This window comes from Parus major, chromosome 1 (assembly GCF_001522545.3).
Source record: "Parus major isolate Abel chromosome 1, Parus_major1.1, whole genome shotgun sequence".
Classification (NCBI taxonomy): domain Eukaryota; kingdom Metazoa; phylum Chordata; class Aves; order Passeriformes; family Paridae; genus Parus; species Parus major.
The window spans coordinates 39,691,027-39,712,462 of record NC_031768.1 but is presented as its reverse complement, the minus strand read 5'-3'; the positions used below and the strand labels follow the sequence as shown (position 1 = coordinate 39,712,462).

The window sequence follows — 21,436 nt, the reverse complement described above, 5'->3', positions numbered from 1 at the left end:
CTTACAGAAACCTGAATGTAGTTTATGTCCTCTTACTCTTACAGACAAATTAACTAGACACATGGTACAAAAATGAGTATGAACACATCCAAAGTCCTTACTGTAGGCCAATAAACTTTCTGAGTTTATTTCTGTGTAGCCTTTCTGTGTTTAAGTACTTTATCTCCTGTTAGTTGTAAATTTAACAAAAAAAGAAAAAAGTTACTCTCTGAAATGAAACTGAGTTGAAAAGTAACTTTCTTCAGTGGCAAGGGGTGGTGAGCTTTTTGGACTGAGGGAGACATGTTACACAAATCAAAACAACAGATCAATATGACCCATTTTTATTGGGTCAGTGCTTCTTAATTGGTGCTCAAGCAAAAAGGAAGGTCAGCAGCAGTACTGCACACCAAATCCAAGATTCGTCATCCTGGAGCTCAGGAAAAAAACAGTTTACTTGGTAGGCAACGTCTGCAGATGGTTATTGTGCACTCCTTCCAGTTGTAACTCTGTTATTTGCCTTAGGATTAAATAGAAGTATTCAAGACTTCGAGGAAAACAGACATTCACCAGAAGTTGCAAGTCATATGAGAAAAGCTCTTCTTTTCTTCTCTGCCACGAGTCACAAAAACAGTTTTAGGGGAAAAGCATTCTCTTTCTGAACTTGTGATAGCTATTTGACAGCTGAACAGTGGTTCACTAAATGCAAATTTATTTTATTCCAGAAAGAATAAGCTTGCATTATGTATTGTGAAATACAACACAGGTAGCCTTTGAAGTTTTGAATGTTTGTTTTGTTTTGGGTTTTCTGTTGTTTGCTTTTTCTTGTGGACAAATGCATGAATTTTGAAAATCAAGTTTCTTACTATCATCTTTACATGGAATATGATTAAAAATTTTCCTTACTCACCTTGGAGGACCAAAGATAATCAGGCAGGAAGCCATCTCTGTTTACAATACAGAAAGGCAACCTACCTTCAGAAGAGACCAGTAGAGACCATCTTGTTAAATACTACCTTTTTTTTTTTTTGCTTCAAGACCATGCTAAAACCCACATATCTGTTTTTTTCTTAACTGGGAAGGGTCTTTGAAAAAATGGCTTTTAGTGGGAGATTTCAGCTGCTGTCTGAATGCTAGTATAAAAACACTATTTAAAAATATAAAAATAAATAATCTTTGAAGGTACTTGTTAACTATCTGCGATTCTATAGGTGACTTTAAAGTTAGGTCTCTGTTCTGTCTTTTTAACTGCTGTAAGATATGAAGTATTCTGGCATAGGCACCTAATCAGGCTTTGCGGTATGTCCTGTGAGATATTTAAGCAGTAAAGCACTTGTTTATGTTCTGTTTCATGAGGATTTCTTTAGTTTTGGACGTTAAACTAAAAAACTGGTGTTATGTGTTACGTGCATGGTACTAATGGAGCGAAAGGGGAATTGAATCCTTGTGATAAAATGGACTCTGATGAAAGCTTGCTTTGGCAGCCTTCAGCTCTGAGTACTAAAGACACTACTGAGGTTTTTCTTTTCCCTGCCAAAAGCACTTTGCCATTGTGGTAAGTTGCTTCTTCCAAAATACGTTAGAGATGCTTGTGACATGCTTTGGGTCTGGTAGAATGCATGAGTGCCTTGCTTAGTCTGCTTTCCTTTTGGTGGGCTCTCAGGTTTTCTGCCTTCTCTGTTGGGTTGCTAAGATCCCTGCTTCTGGGAGTGTTCCTAGATGATGCAGCTTGGGGTGCAGAGGAAGGGGTCTTGGCATTTCTTCATCTTGTGGTAGGCTTTAAAAGTCTTTTTCTCCAAGCTCCGCTTTTGCTGGAGTTTTTAGTTTAACACCTTGAGGAGTACTGGTAAAACAACATAGATTCTCTTGAAAGCTTTTGTAATCAGTCATCTTACTCCCAGCTCCAAATGTGGTTTTCAGATTTTTGTGGATCTGCAAAGAAGTCCTGAAGTGTTTCCTTCCATATCCATGCTCCTCTCCTGAGAGGCTATGCTTTTGTCAACAATTGTGAGAGCCAGTCCAGCTTCCTCTTGGTGTACCCTACTTTCAATGCACATTATAAAGGACATTTCTGACACAGCAGCATTTGAAAAAGGGATTGAGGAAATCCATGGAAGAAAAATTCATCAAGACTTGTTAAATACAAAGACATCAGTTACAGGTTGTTGGGAGAAAATTCTTGGAAATTATCACGCTCTGCCTGCCCTGGTTCTGCACTCTTCTGAAGACATCTAATATAAGCCATAGTCTCAGGCTGCATTTAGGGCAAGATGGACTCTTTGACTCATCTGCTAAGGTCATCCGTGTGTGTGTTGTTATCCTGTGCTCAGGTAAAAGGTAGAGAAAATGGCACAGGAATGCAGGTATTTTATCTCAGTACAGTGTTGCTCTTGAATTTAGTGTAGGAAATCTGTTCAGCAGAATAGGTTTAGCACTTAGAGGCAGTCGGAGTTAATAGCATTAAGTAGTGCTCTTGCTGCCCTCGCCTCAGGAGCTTGGTTTGGATGTACCATGCAACTTCCCAGAGCTGGGTAATTTGCTGGAGTATATTATTAATAATGCTGTTGGCAGTCTTAAAACATGTGCAGCTTTCAAATTCAACATGTTGTTAATTTACATACAGTGCTTGGTTTATTCAGACTTATCATTGTCTTTCAGTGCAAAAGGATGCTGCTTGTCACATAAACAAATACTTCAGCAAGAGTTCTGTCTTCTTGGCTTAGAGCAAAAGTGGACTAGAGAAAATAGAAAATTGACAACAGCCTGAGCTCTTTTAGATTGTGCTCCTATGTAACAGCATGTTATCGGTCCTTTGGCAGGTGAGAACAGTCACTTGATCACACGTTCCCTCCATGCCAGTCTATAAAAATTTCACAGTACATAAGCACACTTTTCTCTAAATATTTTACAGTCCTAAAAAAACATAAATAAAATGCATGTCTGCAGCTGGGTGTGAGTAGGAGCTCCTAGTGCACTGGGGTACCCTTTCCTGGGGAATTGGGTTTGATTAATAGCTATTACGTGCTGCACTCTGCCAAAAGCAAAACATTTGTGTCCACAAGAGGCCAAGTGGTAACGTCATTGCTGCCGGGGATGATTAACTCTGCTTGCCGAGGCACAGAAACAGAAATTGCTTTTGCCCTCTTGTGAAGGTGGGAACAGAATTTTGTGTATGAAATTCATATACCTAGAGGATAAAATCAGGTTAATTTGGACTTAGAAAGTGTTTTAAGTTGAAAACTGTGAGAAGGTACAAAGCAAGAGAGGAGGAGTAGAATAAAAACAAAAGTAGTTTGCTAGAAGAAGAAAATTCTTTCCTGCAATTGCATTTTAACTGAAGCATAATAAGCATTAGTTTTTCCAGCATGACTTCAAAGCACTTTGGTATTAGAAAATACTCTTGTGGGCTGTAGTCATCCACTGACCCAAAGTTCAGCAGAAATATTTCACGGTCCATTAGCAAAGTAGTGCAGTGGGTTGCTGAAAAGTTCCCAGGCTGTGTCGGTTGTTTCACAGTCAGTGGTACACCTTCCTCCTCACCTATTTCCCTGGGGACAAAGGACATTAGTGTTATTATATTGTAAAGCCAGCTTCAAAGGGAAGCGGCAGGTTTTAACAAGAAGCTCATTGCCGTACTGTAAATAGTGGGGGACATACTAAAAAGCCTGAACCTGGCACGTTAGCGGTCGTGACAAGGAAAATATGGCTCATTTAGCAAAACTGATTTGAAGGTCATGCTCAGTTTAAATAAAGCAGACTGGTGTTTTCTAGTCTGTCCCCGGACTTCAGTCAGCTTAAATAAAATAGTTAGGATTGTCTCTGTGTAAAGTGTTCATCTGAATTACTGTTCAGTAGTGTTTATCACTGGTTGTATAACAGGCAAAGAGATGTTGCAATAATTGATCTCCAAGTCAAGCAAATAAAATAAATAATGCTTTCTTTGTAAGTCCTAACACTTTTGACTTTAGCTGATTCATGTTGAATTAATACAAGACCCAGGATTAGAATTTTCGTATTTTTGGCTACCAGCCACAAACAAGTGGGCAGCTTCCCCGATACGGCAGTTCTGGCTTCTTCCTCATTTGAGCAATACTAGTTTCCTCAATGCTACATGGGAGCTGCTTAACATCTTAAAGTGGAAAAAAAACCCTGAAAGCGATTAAAGAAGTGTTCATAAGTTTCATTTGAAATTTATGGAAGAAAATGCATTCATCATGCTCTACTGTAATTGGATGGCTCTTCTTAAAAATGTTATGGAGACAGAAAGGTTTCCCATTCATATTTGCCATCAAAGAATGGATAATGTTTCATGGAAACCTGTCCTATTTTCTCTTGTTTCTTGAATTTAGGGATTATTAATTTTTGTGACTCCACAATAGTTCAGAGGAGAACCAAAAGCTTGATTTTGGTTTTAATCCTGTCTTCTGACTTAACTGTGCAGACACTACTATATTATACTGTGCATTGTCCAGTTTTAATAGATATCTTGTACAAGGGTACCTATGAAAAAGATGAATATTAGAAATTGATTTAAAGAGAAGAACACAAAGCTGGTATATACTCACTGATTAATGATACCTCTGTACTCTTGCATCTCTCCTGGTCTTGTTTCCCTAATTTGGAAAGCTGATGGTATTTAAAAAAAGCCTATCCACCACAGGAGAATCTTCTGCATGTTCTTTCTTGAAGGTGTAGTTTATTCAAATGCAATTTACAAGCATGCTGTCACATTATTTGTCTGTAAAGTTACTTTAGTTTTTATTTAATTCATGTTGGCATCTTTCAATGTGAGATCCTCTTTGTATTGGCTAGTGGGGATCTTGCACAATGAGGCTTAAATCAGCATGTGATGCCTGAGAGCCAGCCTTGTTTTCCAGGGACAGGGAGCATGTCCTGAGGGATACAGCACTGTAGCTAAAGGAGCTTGTAAAGAGGAGGCAGAGCTGCTGCAGGGGGGGTGCCCCGTCCTGCCTGCTCTGCTCCCTACCCCATCAGGAGTGGGACGTGAGCAGGTGGCCATGACTCTGTTGAGTTGGCCAGAACGTGTGAAGCAAGGGAACATTATTCTGCACCTGATGAGGCAGATCAGAACAGATCCAGCTGTAGCCTGGGATTAAGCTGCAGTCTTGCTTTCCTCAGCAGGGAGTTTGGGGAACCTCAAGAGAGAACTTCACAGGGGAGTCGAGGAAATGGCAAGTAGCTGGAATTTAAAGCAACAGTGGAGAGAGCTTGTGGGGTTGCGGCTGTCCTTTAGTGGGCAGTTTATATTCTGTTTGGAGGCCTTGGATGCTATTTGAAGCACAAACAATGGGGGAAAAGAACATTTGAGAGTGTAACAATGATGTTTAGTTGAAAAACAGAAGCAAAGTTCCACCATCTTTTGCATTAAAGCACCTGCCAGTGTTCCCTAAACATATGTCTGTGTTCTGAATGATTTGAAAGTGGGGTCCACTATGCAGCTGCAAACAAGAGGTATGACTTAGTGGGATTTGAATGCCTTTTCCTGGAATGAGGGTGAGGGTTCAGTAGTTGTCAGTCTTTGAATATCTGTATATCCATTGTGAACGTTCAGGATACGTAACTTGATCTGGTTACAGAAGCATTCCTATGCATTATGCTTATGCAGGGAATCTTTCCACTGGGTTTTGTCTGTAAACATAGTGAAATACTAAGCAAGTTTCCTTTGCAAATAGGTCAACTGCAGCAGTTTTTGGAAGCAACACAATTCTTGTCTGTAGTCTGAAGATGCATCTTGCAGTGGGACACATTGGTTAACCCGTGTTCTCAGATGTCCTGAGGCATCTGGAAATGGTTGTGTTTTGTCCCACATCATCTGACCCAGGTAAAATCACTGATTCAAAACTAGTAAGTCTGGGCTGAAAGAAGTGGCTAAGCTTTTTATTTCTTAGAGGTCAGTTTATTTCCTGAACAAAAAGGAACATCATGAGAATCTGAGTTAAAGTAGGATGTGGTCAAGACATTGCTGCCTCATGAACTTGTGCTGTGGAGTGTGTAGCTAGTGATGCTTATGGTTAACCCTGCCTAGGCGTGCAGAGCCTATTTTCTGCTGCTTCCAACCAGGCCTTAAAAATTTGCCATGAATTTTTTTTGGGCCTGGCATCTCCAGCAGGGCCATTGTTATTGTTTCTTTGTTAAAAAGTTTTTGAAATTTAAGTCTATGAACATGATTTTTTGGAAGAAAGCAACATGAGTTTTTGTTTATGTGTAAATGGATAAAAGTTGTAGCAGCAATCTGCTTTGGGCCAAGGGTTTAAAACTGTACAGTATCATTCCCCTCAGGTTAGAGAATTGACCTTGGTCTTCCTTTAAAAAGATCTCACATTTGGCTAAGAAAACAGTTTGTCTCTGAAGAGTGGCAGTATGTGCACGCTGGGTTTGAAAGCTAAGTTCTCAATACATTGTCTTGGCATTGGAGTATCCAGCAGGTCAGTTTTGGTCACTGTAGATAGGTCCTGAAGGTGAGTTTTTTTCCCACCGAAGTTCAACAGAATTTGGGCAGCAGTCTGTAAGCCAACATGTTTCTCCCTGCTCGTGACCTAGAGAAGACTCACCTTGCTTTCACAACATAGTGAGTCTTTGGGGTCTGGGGGGATGTTTTGGGTTTGTTTTTTTGTTTCCTTGTTTTTAAAATAGCATATTGTTTACAAATTATCAAACTTGTAAGGCTAAATATATTTAGTATAATTCTTCTATAACTCTGGGAAAAAAGAGTTCATATACTTCAAACTGTATGGTCCCCTTTAAGTACAACTGAGGGTTTTCTAACTTTTTAATTCTTGAGTTTCTGATATATTTATAGGAGAAATATTTAAATTGATAAATTTTGACAGTAGGAGCAACAAATTGACCCCTAGTGTTGACATCTCTTACTGAACATTTTAATGTGATGAATAATACAGAGTGTTTAAACCTCAAAAAGTGTAAAACTGTTTTAACACCTTTTGAGTGGGCTTAGTGGTTCCTCTAGAGGTCTGTGATGACACCATGTAGAGGACTGTGCTCCTTTACTGGAAGTCATCAGGTGCATGACTTTTGAAGATGAGGTCTTCGTTCATTGCTACGTGTTGTGTACTGAAGCACGAATACATTATGTCCAGGATGTCTCAGCTTCACTGTCAGATACTGCGTAATCCATTGCCACATAATCTGGCTGATTAGTAAAACTACTGTACCAAAGCACTTCATATTTTGTAGATAGCAAGAGCTGAAAAGAGCTTTTCCAGCTGAAAGATCCACCTGGTTTGTAATAGGGCAGGGCTTTGTATTCACTTGCAATTCCCAGAGATGAGGCTGTCTGCCCCATATTCCTCTGAGAATTTTTTCTGTGGGCTTCTAGTGTCTGTGTGCTTTGTCTTGTTTAAAATTAAAAGGGTTTTCCTTTCTTAACCTTGACAAAGGCCTTCTACTCCTATGTCTTGCTAGCTTTCTGCAAAAGGGAAGTGATGCTTGTCCTAAAAGGGATCTGAAGCCAAATAGCTTTTACAAATATATGTTCATGAATTTAATTTCACTTAACCTACAAAAAACTGCTTTTGTAAGTGTGCATTCTTGATCAATTCCATTGATTCAACTGTGTGAGAAACTGAAAATAAACTATAATATTTGTAAAAAGACAAAAATAATTTGTTCTTATGTTGAGTACTTCCTTCATCTTCAGTAAGAATATTTTGCAGCTCAGTTGTTTGTTGTAAGTTTTGTTAGATTGTTTAGCTACAGTGGGGGGGGGATCATTCATGATAATAACAACAAAACAACTAAACAAAACCATCAAGCAAACAAAACCTTCTGCCAGGATAAGGGGCACTTGGTGCTGAGGGTTTTATGCTGGTAAGGTACCATTGATTTTGGCAGGACAGCTAATTCTGGCTGACGTGTTGGGACACAATTAGAAATAATGGGGAGAAGAGTTTATATTTGCTGGAGCCACTGGTTTTCTCCAGATGGGTGGGTTTTGCAACACACAAGGTCAGGTTAAGCTATGATGTTAATAATGGCATGTGGCCTGGCAGGCATTTTATTGAGGATTATTATGGTGGTTGTTGTAATATTTTCTTATGTAAATTCCATTATTTTCTCTTATTTACTTCCCTGTTTACTCAAACTGCTGGATTTTCTTCCTGTAACCACAGTGTCTTCTGCTTTCCTTCTAAAATTTCTTCTTGTCCCTCTCTCTTCCGGTGTTGACAACCTTTCTCCATCTTTCTTCCATTTCCTATAAAGTCTCTCCCTTCCTCTCTGTTTCACAACCAGCCATTTCCTTTTCCTACCTTCCTCTCTGTTTTTTTCCTTCTCTTGAGCACTTTCCTCATAACATTGAATTCTACATTTCTTGGCTTCTCCCATTATTTCATTCCCTGCTTTGTCTTTTCTCTCCCTCCTCATTTTGCATCCCTCATGTTCAAATTTTCAAGGTGGCATCTCTTCCTTGTTTCTCCTGGTGCAGATGATGGGCAGAGGAGGTATGACAGCTGCCTAGCATGTGGTTGTGAACACGTAGGTCATGGAAGTGGTAGGGATGAAGCACTCCAAAGTATTCTATCCTCACCATGTTTGCATTTGCCTCCTGCTGAAGGCATGGCCTCCTTCAGAAAGGACTCAGTCCTGTCTCCCGAGTTTGCACCATTAGAAACTCTTGAGGCACTTGATGACTCTTGAGAAATCAGGTGGCATTGTTATGTTTGATGAGACATGGATTTTTTTTCCCTTTCTTTAGAAGATCTTCATGTAGCATGAGGGTAAGAAATAGGATGATGTATTTCACTCCTCTACCCTCCAACCCCAAATGCTTTTTGGTATGAATTCTTGCCGTAGAGATTCTTTCTTACAAATCTCATATGTGATTCTGCTTTTCATGTTTTTAAAAACCGTGGCTACTGCCATTTCCATACTGTGTGCTGTTTGCTTTGCTGCCACGCACTGTGTCTGGTTTTTTTCAGTCTTAACACCTACTACTTGAGAAACAACTTTGTCAATTTTATGGTGTGCAGCCCTGCAGAGTATTACTACTTGTGACTTTCAGCAGTGTGCGGTACAACATTTACCCTTTTCCCAAAATTTCCGTCTGTCTCCTACAGCTATTACTGAAAACCGTTACTGACATTTCTGAATTGGAATGTGTGGCTCCAGGGAGAGTATTTCCTCTTTTACATTTAGCCAGCTAAATCATCAGCCCAACAAGCTATCAACAAGCTCAACAAGCCCTTGTGGAGAGGCTCTTCTTGTCTTTCCTCCTCTCTTTCCTTTTCATCGGTTATGAGTATTTTCTCACCTTTTTCTATGCTTTCAGCTTAATCTCATTCTTCATTGATGCTGTCAGACAACATTGATGGAATATTTAATTTGAGGATTTTGTAATTTATGTACTGTACTGTAATAGCATAGAATTATTTAAAAATTTACTGATTCTCTTGCACCTTGTTGTTCTTTATGACCAAGTAAAGCTAAGTGTCATCCAGATCCTTCTTGTTGCACATTGGACTTGAAACTGAATTTTTGAGCAATTACCATTGCATTGCTTTTATTCGTGCTAGCAGTAGGAACTTTTGGTGTAACCATTGGTCGCATAGTAAAACCCTTCTGGTAGCATTGCTAAGTAATAGAAAAGTCTTTTCATGTGAAGACCTAGAAGTCAGAACTGGGATCTGATCCTGAAACTGGGTATGAGTAATTCTTACTCACTTAACTAACAATTCTGATTTCAATTAAGGCCAATGAATCCAAGCACAGAATGGTAACTGTTCTGACATGGAAAAGCTGGCAGTGTTTTTAGAACTATTTTTATTGATATATTTTAAAATCTCACTTGTTCCAGTCCTTCCTCTTTTCTTTTTCCTTGCACAAAAATAATCCATCAACTGTTTCTGGCTGGTATTTGCAAAGTAAAAGTTGTGTTCCTTTGAAGCTGAATAGAAGGAAACATCATGTTCATGGTTTCACTGTCTATGTATAAAATATAGTTAGTGGTTAAATTTTTTTGTAATATCTAACCCTTTGATTTTCAGATCTGTTTTTCTGTAAAATAGCATAGGTATTTTACAGTCCCCAGATAGTTTAAGTGCCATATTGGAATCTGAGGTTTTGATGCTGAAGGATGTATTTGTAGAGGTACACAAAGCCTAAATAAATCAAAAGAATATTTAGATAAAGACTGCTTCATATTAGAAAGGACTCATTGGAGCATGGTGACTTGGTGGTTGAGCCCTTTCACGAAGGGAACAACCTCTAGGTTAATGGGAAAACCAACTCTATTGTCTGCATATGGAAGGTTTTATTTCCTATAGTTTTGGAAAGACATTTTTTGTGTTTTCTTTTCTTGAGAAATAGAGGGAGACATAAAAAATCTGACTACCATCCTCATTTCTAAGGAAGAACAAATAATGAGTAACAACTTATAATGTAGTAACACAATCTAAAGGGCCAAGTGATAAATTAATGGAAACGGGTTCTTGTATACAGTTTTGGAGACTAAGCACATTTGATTAAATTGTTTCACAACTAGCGTGCCTAATTATTGTGTCTGCCACATTCATCTATTTAAATCATTCCCAACTTTTGGATTGCTGCCTGGAATATTACTGCAGTACGTGGCTCAACTGGTTATTCCCTTGTCATGTGTAACTTCACAAAGGAGGATGATTTTATTTATTTATTTGTTTTTTAAAAAGGAGTCAACTTTTGCTGTATGTTTATAATATGTGATAAAAAGGGACGGTAGGTTTCATAATGTTGATTTGTATGAGTTGCACGTGAACTGATGCTGTATTTGTTTTGTCAGGTCAGTGACTTAAAAAGTGCCTTTGCCAAGTCACTTTTACGAGCGAGGACTGCTACACCCGTGTTCTCAAAATCCCGTCTTTGCCAGCCAGACATTGCCTTCACCTTACACCTGGCAGAAGATACCTCAGCTGTCTCCATTTGCCAATTAGTTGATGGGAAACTGAAAGCAGAAAAAGGATTATTATTATTATTCCTGGGACATGAGCAAATGACTGCATTGCTTTTCTCGTGTAATCAATACCGGCAAGCAACCATCAGAGGACTGCTATTCTATCAAGGAGTGCCATTGCATTGATGGACCTTGGCTTAAAACCGGTGCATCCGTGATTACAATCAACAAACCCACGTGTTTTACAGACAGAAATGCGACTGAGCATGTGTTTTCCCAGCCAAAAGTCTACAAGCGGGACTTAATGATTGATGAGTAACTGCTTGCTGATAAACTTTCTCTGCTTGTTCTGCTTTGCGTGTGTTGAACGTCGTTAATCGTCCCCCACTGTTTGTTTTTTTTAACTTTCTTTTCAATTAGAATTGAAGTTATTTTTTTCTGATCCCCTCCCTACCACCCTCCCCTCCCCTTTCCTTTGTCATTAGTTTTGGAAATTTCTTCAGCATAATTCACCTGACAGCAACTTACAAGTTCAAAATCAGCTTCTCATCATGGCTTTGAATGTTGCTCCCGTAAGAGATACAAAATGGCTGACATTAGAAGTGTGCAGGCAGTTTCAGAGGGGAACTTGTTCACGCTCTGATGAAGAATGCAAATTTGCACACCCCCCTAAAAGTTGCCAGGTTGAAAATGGAAGAGTTATTGCCTGCTTTGATTCCTTAAAGGTAAGAAAAAGAAACTGCATGTGTAGTGAAAATGCTACTACATGGTAGTGAAAGTAAAATAGGAAATGATGAGTGATTGTTCTTGGTAAGATGTATATTGAAACAAATGTTGTTTATCATAACATTTGTTTACTGAACCTTTTAAGATTTCTTTCTAAGGTTTTTGTTTGTTTTTTTTCAAATGACACTATGTTGTTTACAAAAATTGCATGTGACTGTGGGATACAGAATTGGTTGCAGCTGGTAGGACAATTGTATTTTCCTGAGTACATTTTATGAATTATAATTGTTTCATGGTAAACGAAAATACACAGTGGCACAATACTATGCCATTCCCAGAGTCCTAAAGAAACAAATCATATGGAAAGAATGCAGATTTTTTTCCTTTAGATCAACAGGAGTGAGAAAAGTCTATCTGTTACTTCAGATTTGACATAAAGGGTTGCTTACTCTTGGTATTGGAGACTCAGGTAAATTAATAGCATTGATAATTGCATGTATGGATAGTGCAGTTATGAGCAGAAGTTTAGGAACAGCAAAGGGATTCTCTTCTTTGGAGAATATTTAGCAATTATATTGTTAGGGCATCAGCTTCTTCTGACTTCCTAATGACATCAGGCATGCTTTAGAAAACTGTTTTAAAAAATTCAGTGAAAATAGTTCATGGACTGCATAAAAGAAGATTAATGACCCCCTGGGATTTGAGGAGTACACAGTGTTTTCCATGATGTGGATTTGTGTTCTTGTGTCAACAGAAGGAGAAAGCTTATTTCATATAAATAATTAAAGGGTAAAATTGAGAATTTCAGATTTTATTTTGCAAGTTTTACTTATGGCTTTATCTTCTGGGCATGAGAGAATGTCTTGGCTTGCTACTTTAGCTCTGAGGATCAAAATTTCAGTTACCAACAACTCTTCTACTGTGAAAGCATCAGTCTGAAAGACAAGAAAATTCAGCGTGGTCTATTTCCATTATAACTTTTTTTTTTTTTTTTTTATTTAGTGCAATGCAAGATATTGTGCTAGGGATCTGCCTTCTGTTTTTTCTCATTTCTTCTTTTCTTTTGAAGATTCAGAAGACAGTATCTCAGGGCAAATGTTTGTGAGGGGGTTGTGTTCTGTAAAGCCTGTAAGCCAGAAGAGCACCTTTGGAGTCATGGCAGTATGTCATCGAGGGCTATTAATGACCTTAATCCATGGATTACTGCACGATAAACTGTAACAGCTTCTTTGTAGATGTTCTTGTATTTTGGTTGTCTGCCAATGGGATAATTTTTTTTTTTAAACAAGCAGACTAGTGTCTGCAGCAAATGGGCAATACTCTGATTTTACCAAAAATAAGCATGTCAGCGGAAGGGGGTTTTTATGTACTATTTTTATGTGTTATAAAGTCTTGGGTCTGTGGCTGGGAGGTTGGAGATAAGCAGCAGGGCTCGGTCACCCCTGGGCTGGCAGGACAGTGGCTCTGCAGTGAAAGAGGTGCTGCTGCTGCATCATCCTGGCCAAAGCAGTGATGCACCTGTCCTTGCTGCCTGAGGACAGCATTGCTCTCCCTGATAGTACTGAGCACTCACAGCAGAGTTGCCAGCTATTCAAGCTGGAGACTTTTGTTCAGAGACGGTTATTGTCTGCAAATAAAAATTGGAGTCACAGACTAAGCTAATAATACCATGAAGAGAAATCCTGAGGGATCACAGTGGATAACTTACTGACAGACCAGCATCATTGCTCAGTGGAGAGAAGTCCAAAACCCTGTAAAAAAAATGTAGTTAAAGCAAGCAGCTGTGTTTTGACCTAGTGTGGGAGGACATTTGTCCTGAAGGGCCAGCCCACTCCAGCCCTGGTGGCTGAAATGGTGCTGCTCTGTCCCACTGACCATAATTGCCCTCTCTCATGCAGAAGAGAGCATGTACCTGTGCCTTCCATCTTGCATCTTCTAGTTGAGTCTAATGGATTAGATTGCTGGTAAAGATGGGATTATAGCAAGAAATTATATTGTGACCTGAAGCAGCAGAGGTGGAGGCACAGGTTTCTTCTCAACAGCTCTGCTAGAGGCTGAAGAAAATCCCATAGTGGCACAACAGTGCCTTCAACTGCATCTGCTTGGCTCTGAGAATGAGTTGGAGTTGTGCATTTCCATGTGTTACCTGATCCTGCTGTGCAGAGGAAAGTGTTTAGGACCATTGTGAGTGCATGGCTGTGGGCTGTGCTGACTGGTGTCCTCACAGTCATGATCTCAGTTATTCAGAAGAATGTTTGTAAATTGGCATATCCAGAGCAAGAATGTGTGTGCCTGGTTAGCTCAGTTTGCTTATATTGCGGGCTAAGGGACTTTAGGTTAGTAACATAAAACTGATACGTAGCTTTTGGAAGTACTGGTGTTAATCATACAGTTTCAGAATAAGGCTTTGGCACTCAACAAGTGGGATGACTTTTCATGTAAATGAACAAGCAGAACAGTCTAGAATTATAGATAAAATCAGAATTTAATTAAAAAAAAACAAGAGCTATTTTCCTTGCTGAACGTTGAACCACAGTTTAATGCAGGCAATTATTCAGCATTTATTTATATAGCATCCAGAGCTCTGGAGACTTAGCCTTTTAACTGTCTTGGTTTGGTATACCTGCTGTAAAAATAAATTATGCTGAGTCTCTGGATAAACATCTTTCTACCCAGAAAAGACAGAATTTTTTTTTTAGTCTATGACGGGGTTATGTTACATTTAGGTGGTGCCTGGTAGTTACAGCTGCTCCCTTAGAAGTCAGTCAAACACAAGGAACAGGACTCTGAGACAGACTCTCCTTTACACACTGATTGACCAAAAGAGCCCCTGTTCTGGATAGGGATGTATGATCCCCTGCATGCCATCTTCTTTCCATATTTCGAGGGCAGACAAGGGAGCATGCTATTAGTATCTGCCAGCTGGATCAGACTACCAGAGCACCAGTGTGAAGCTGCAGGAGAGAGTCCAGTGAAAGGTAACAAAGATGATGAAGAGACTGAAGCATCCCTCTCATAAGGCAAGTCTCAGAGAGCTGGAGAAGGCTCAGGGGGATCCCATCAATGTATATAAATACCTGCAGGGAGGGTGCAAAGAGGACAGGGGCAGGCTCTGCTCAGCGATGCCCAGTGAAAGGGCTGGAGGCAACAAGCACAACCTGAACCATAGGAGGATCCCTCTGAACATCAGGGAGCGCTTTTTCACTGTGATGGTGGCCAAGCACTGGCACAGGCTGCCCAGAGAGATTGTGGAGTCTCCATCCTTGGAGACACTCAAAAACTGTCTAAGATTTAGTCCTTGAGCAGTTGTCTCTAGGTTACCCTGCTTGAGACCAGATGACATCCAGAGGACCTTTTCAACTTCAACTATCCTGCAACTGTGTCGCCAGAAGCACCTTCATACAGACTTTCCTATACTTTTAGGATTTTTCTAAGCTAGCAAAAGCTGGCTTTGGGGCCAAAGGATGTAATCCCAGCCAGGGACACTTGCCTCTATGTCATACCATGCCCTCCTTTGTGCTCCCACTGGTATCTTTGTGATTGTGCAGTGTACCAGTTTGGAAATAAGTTCTGGATAAGTAGTTGCTGCAGAAGAGAGGAGGGGCCATGTGGTACCAGCAGAGCACTGGATCACTTCTGCCAGTGACAGTGCTGTGGCTGTAGGCTGGCCCTGTGGAGTAACATAATTGCGTCATAATCAAAATTTTCCTGTATTAGAGAAGTATATTAGTAGTTCTGGTGGCACCAAGTAAAAGCTCAACAAAATTTAATGGACCCTGTTTACTTTTAACTGAGAAGGCAGTTTTGGCTCCCAGTACCTGTCCTTGCAATACTTGACTTTAAACCCAGCAGAAGTTGCAACAGCAACCCATTGGACTGATTACAGCTTTGAGGAGCCAAAATGCTCACTGTGGAAGACTGTCTGGACTCTGAATATCCTTCATCTGTGAGATGCTCCAGGCTAGACAGAAATAGCTAAAGACTAATGAGCCTGGGTCAGATTCAGGCCAGGAACCTGCTGGTTTCAAGCCAGGTTCTGCTGCATAGCCTTCTGAGAGGCAGCTCAGCATTTGTTTCTCCCTCTCTGGTGAAGGACAGAGTCTGCCCTGTTCAGAGCAGGGCATTTGTAGGGTTTTAGGACAACACAGGCAGATCATCCCCATGGGTGGTGGATGTAGCAGTTGGACAGAGGTGTGCCCATTAGCTGGCCACAGCGTGGCTGCCAGCAATGAGGCTCCCTCCAGCAGAAGCCCTACATGACTGGGTCACCAGTGTGGCCACACAAACACACCCAATCTGTACTGTGAGCAAATGAACTCGGTGAGCTTGATGTGCAGCATGAAAGTGTCTCCAGGCTAATCTGGTTCACTGTGCTTGAGGTGAATGAAGGGGACCTTTCCTGGCAGGGCCCTGAGCCCTGGTGATGGATGGGAAGATAAAGGGTGCTGAGGATGCACTGGCAGAGCTTTGTCTGCTGCCATAACCATCCTGAAACCTTTTTGGAGCCCTTACAGGCTCCCCTTGGGATGCCTTTGGAAGGGTCTGTGAAGTGACCTGTCTAACCCAAAAGCTTGAATTTCAGAAAGTGCTTCATTTATGATTTTATACTTCTCCCTGGGCTGAAGTAGCTTAATTTAAAATTGAATGACGTAGATGTATAACACTTAATATATCCCATTTAGATCCCTCCAGGCTGGACACTATAAGCAAGTCTGTTTTCAAGGCTTTCTTGACCTGTTAGTAGTAAAGAACAAAATCCTTTCAAAGGAATACTGATATATAATATAATGTGTGAGGATAAGACATACAACACCTTGCTGTACTTGAATTGGAATAACTAAAAAAAACACATTAAAATGAATGGTGATATTTAGGAGGGGGAAGAGGGGAAAGTTTGGCAGATAAGAAAATACAATCATGTGCATTTTGCTTAGAGTTAAGTCTTACGTTTGCAGGCAAATCTGAATTTTCAGTCCTGGTGTCATTTCTTGACTCAGATTTATACCCTTTCTTCAGCTCAGCTACTAGAAGGATATGTTGTCTAAGTTAATACAGGTAACAGAGATGGTATCTTCAAGATACTGTTGTTGCAAGTTCTATAGTGGTAACAAGGAAACAAAAGCTTCTTTAGAGCTCCAGATAACTTTTTTGGAGTGCCTAAACACTTCAAACTCTTCTATTTATTGAGCCAGCAGACTACTGTGAACTGGTCATCTGCATTTTCATGAAAGCCTTTTAAGAATATTTCTATCTGGTCTCAGATACAGGCACCACAGAATAAAAAGTAATTGAAAGCTGTGCACAGACTTGCTTACCAAGTTAAAAGGTTACTGTGGAAAAAAAAAAAAAAAAAAAAGAAATTTTAGGAACATCCACTATGTTGAAAGATCTGGAACTGAAAATAATCTTTTTAAGATGGCCTCAGCTTTATTTAGAAAAAGGGGAAAAAAATGCTTTGTAAAGTGAGCAGGGTGTTTGTATGAGAATGAGCTCAGCGTTGGGAGGCAGTAGGTAGTAATTTGTCTTCCTGTAATTCTTTTGTGGGTCTCTAAATGTTTTACAATTGTCAGGGACTCAGGATCACGTTTGGCAGGTGAAGCATTCTGAACAGACTGTAGATGAGCATGGAAAGGGGATTAGCTAGTTTTGTCTATACTAGAAAGCATTTAAATGACTGTTTACAGTGTCCTAGCTGGCTGAATTTCTGTCCATCACTTGGTTATGTGGTGTGACACCGTTCACAGACAAGGTGAGTTCAAGGACTGTGCCCACAGCTGGTGGGAAAGAATGACTGAAATGGGCAAAGTAATTTCTCTTGGGTGACAGAGTGGCTTATACCTCCTGGGCCCATGAATTTTTCCTGCTTTGCTTCACAGTGACCCAGTTTCAGCAGGATGTTGGGGAATAGGCTGCCCTTTTCAGTAGCTGTAGGCTCTGGGGATGTGGACCTTGCAGGGTATAACTTTTCAGATGGAGGATACAGAATCCAGGTCTCACTCTTCCTGCAGAGCAACTTTGGTGTGTACTTTCTTTTTCACCCACCTCTGTTTTTTCTTGTAAAATGTCCAATAGTCTCTAGGTAGTCTGAGAACACTACCTGGCAGAAGCTTTCATGTGTCTGAGCTGCTGCAAAGTGTGGGCTTGACAAGAAAGTGCCAATCAAGGCCAGTTTTAGATAACTATTAACTCTGTGGAAATAATTTTGACTGAATTAACTCTGTGGGTTCCCTCTGTGTTCAGAAAATCAGTGGCCACCCTGGGGCTGACCAAAGCCCCATTTAGCCCAGTGACCCAGTAATGGCCAATAGTGGATGTCTTGAATGTGGTGTGTAAGCATGCAGTGGCTTCCTGGAGTGCTTTGCTGGCTCCTAGGGATGTGCTGCCCAGGGACATTGAGAGCCAGACATGACATGCTTGTACCTAATAGCTCTCAGTCACCATCTCTCCACTGGATTTGTCCTGCTTTTTAACCATGCTCACATTCAGCATGAACAGTAACCACCTCCACAACTTCATTACGTGGAATGAAGCGTGGAAACCAACTTTACTTGTTCTTTTCAAACCTCCCCATCTCATGGATACCCCCAATGTACTGTAAAACAGAAGAGATTGTCCTCTGAATTGTCCTAAGGATGAAACTGGATGGGTTTTTTTCCACTGACTTGACTCTGGAAGGTACATGTTTCTCCCTAGTGAGTTCAAAGGAAGCCTTATGAGAGAAGGTTTTAAATCTGCTTTGTGGAAATGCTGTTCTTAGGACAGGTTCGATTCCCAAAGGCCCTGCTTTTTCAGGCTATGGCAATTTTTGCACTCAGAATAAAGTGCTGCATGGAATTATGCCATTCTATTTCCTGAGACTATATTTCACCTTATACCCAATCCAGGAAACTGTGAGCAGCTGCTAAAAAGAGGTGGTTACATGCAGGCCTATCACAGCTAGCTCCCCATTTTTATCTCTGTTCAGGTCATCATGCAGCCATGCAACTTGAGTTGATCCAGAGGAAAGGGAAGAACTGCATTAAATTTGTAGTTGAAACTACAGATTTGGGTGGCACCATCTTAAATTAACAGCATAAATTGAAGTAAAAGGGGTTTAAGAATGGATAAGCTTTTTTTGAAGACCCCCCCTCCTTTATCTCTGAGCTTAGTATTTGTTGTTTGTTTAATCACCTGTTCTTGTTTGTTTTCTGATAAAAACTCACTGTGTTCCCCTGTAGTCCTCAGCAAGCACAAGTTCCTTTAATACTTCTTCCTTTTTCCTGTTTGTCTCCCTCTTATCTATTCATGAAGCTGTCTCCATGCCAGCTCTTCTGGGTTGGAAGGGTTAAAAAGAAAGTAAAATTTAAAACCAAGTAGCTGAACTGCTGGGCTGACACACTTAAAAATTCATGAGCTTGACTTAAATTGGTAAAGAGAGGAACTGCAGTAAGCCTTTAGCTGTTGTATTACATGGTGTTCAGCTTTTTTTAATTTTTTTTAATTTTTTTTTTTTTTAAAGGCTGTTGATCATTGCAGGGTCCACCATGTTCCTTGCTAGGGTTTGTCTCTGCTGAGAGGAACATCTCTGATTTATCTCAGAACAAAGTCTGGAGGCACAGCTCATCCCAGCCACCTGTGGGGTTTAACCTGAAGCTAAGCCAAGGGCTGGTCTCTGTGGTAGAGGACCACTAGCCATCAAGTCAGCAAGTCTTAACCTGCTGCCCATGTGTCTGCCTTCAGACCGAGACTGTGAAGAGCAGAGAAGTTGAGCCAGTTGAAGTTCATTGAACCAGTTGAAGTTCATTGCATAGCCTGCTACAAAAGCTGTGTGTCTCCTTCAAGGCCCTGTTTTGTTTTCTCATTTGTCTTTCTCAGCAGCAGCACCAAGAGCATAAAGCTGTCCTGGCCATCACTGCTATCACCTGTCACCACCTGACCGGCCAGATTTTAAAACTGCGCACCTTGTTATAACTTAAGTTCCATTTTCAAAGGAGAATGCAGTTGGATAGTGAGTTACCCAGGCCTTCCTTCCCTCTGGAGTCAGGGGAAGGCTCTGTTCCCCAGGGTGTGGTTCAGTGGCAAAGCCTCTCAGGCACTTTTCAGAGCAGGTGTGTCACAGCCTGTTGTAGCCCTACCTACTTCTGGCCTGGGAGGGCCCCTGATGAGAGTGAGGGGGTGTTGCTAGAGCAGTTTCCAGATGGGAACGGAGCGGGGGGTGTTACCAGCGCTGTTTCCACTCCTGTGTTAGAGCTGGCTGAGCCGGTCATCTGGCCTGGGGAGGCTTGCAAAGAACATTTCTAAGTACTGTGCCATACCCCTTCGCATGAGATGCAGCTGCCACTCAGTTATCAGTCTAAATCTTATTATGTGAAGAAGAGCGGCAAGGCAGATTAGTTATGGCCACAGGAAACCTTGTATGAAAGGGCATGGTGTTTGCCAGATGTTCTTCAGATTTTCAGGCACTCCGGGGTGCTTCGTATACCCATCAATTCACTGCGTAGTTTTTGTTGCTGCACGGATCCATGTTCCCCTAAGCCTTATAATAACCAGTTTGTGGGTGTAGTGAAGGCAAAATTCAATCAGAGTCTCTGACTCATCCCATCACTAGGATTTTGAACACAAGAGCAATTGCTCACTGCCCACTCCTCCCCCACGCTCCCTATTAACTCAGGTCACTCACTGTTCCCACAGGTTTGCTCTCTCCAGGTCTCCCCACCTACTCCTTTATTTTTCTGGCAGGTGGTTCCCCTTTCATTCCAGGTGCTTTTTTTTCCCCTTAGCCTTGTATATGTAGCTTTCGCTCAGCTCAGACATCAGCTGTTCTTCCTAATCTGTTATACTTTGTATCATAAAATACGAAAGACAAGGTTGTGCTTGTCTGATGGAAAAGCCTAGCAGAGACAAGACCTGTATTCCTATTGGTCCAGTTCATCCCCAGCATTGCAAAGATACTTTAAATCTAAAAATCAACATAGGAATAAGGAAGTTTATTTGCAAGTCTATTTGACAACTGTGCCCTCTCCCAACTCGTTTTTCCCTCATATGAGGACTGGCACCTTCTTTTGAGGAGATGGACTTCACTGGAAACCTATTGCAAAAAGAGGAAAACTGTCGTGGTTTTAGAGATCTTGGAACATCATTGAAAGCCTGCTGTGAGGTATAAATCCCACAACTGAAATACAAAAGGCAATTAGAAGTATCCCTTTTCTTTGACCTTGATGTTTGTCTTGTGGCTGTGGGTGTGGTGTGTCACTCAGTATTAGATTCCTGCAAGGTCTTGACCACAATAAGGAAGAAATTAATAACGGTGGAAATAAACTGTCTTCTCATCTGCTTAGTTAATGAGTTGTGTGACAAGGTGATGTGAGCAGTGCCTCAAGAGTCAGAGGGCCCTAATGCTTGGAAAGATCAAATCATCAAGCAGTAAAAACAAAGAAGTAGAGAATCAGTGGAATACTGCATATGAAAAACATATGAGGGGTGTAGCAGCTGTGGTGCAAACCTTGGTGTGTACTTGCTGGCTCAGGGGCCCAAGGGAGGTGTCCTGCTCCCTGTGGGCTGCTGTCACCCTGCAGGCTCACACACTGAGTGACAGCACGGTACCAATGCCATGCTCCTGACTGACAGGTGACCTGGTGCAGTCACTGCAATGTAGATCTTCTTTTTCTCATGAGGTATTACAAATTCTCAGCCCTTGTTTCCTCATGGGACCTCTTGCCTTGAGTGAGAGGATCTACAGTGTGCAGTGCAGCTGCAGAGATGGCCTGGCCTAGCAGCCCATCAGCTGCATTTGCTGCCACATCACCTGCATGTCCAATAGGCCAGGCAACTTCTAAACTTTGTAAA

General features: G+C 41.0%; 1 protein-coding gene across 11 annotated transcripts in view; it reads left to right on the top strand.

Annotated features, from left to right (window-relative positions):
• MBNL2 (muscleblind like splicing regulator 2) overlaps positions 1-21,436 on the top strand; it is a 106,748-nt gene that overhangs the window by 26,934 nt on the left and 58,378 nt on the right. For 10 of the 11 annotated variants that reach the window (XR_004497265.1, XM_015627567.3, XM_015627611.3 and 7 more), the window contains exon 2: positions 10,775-11,610. The exons of the other annotated variant lie outside the window; for it this stretch is intronic. Coding sequence is in view for 9 of the 10 variants with exons in the window: in XM_015627567.3 (XP_015483053.1) it covers positions 11,437-11,610 (174 nt within the window). In the remaining variant the exon portion in view is untranslated. The remainder of the gene's footprint in view (positions 1-10,774; positions 11,611-21,436) is intronic. 11 annotated transcript variants of the gene reach the window in all.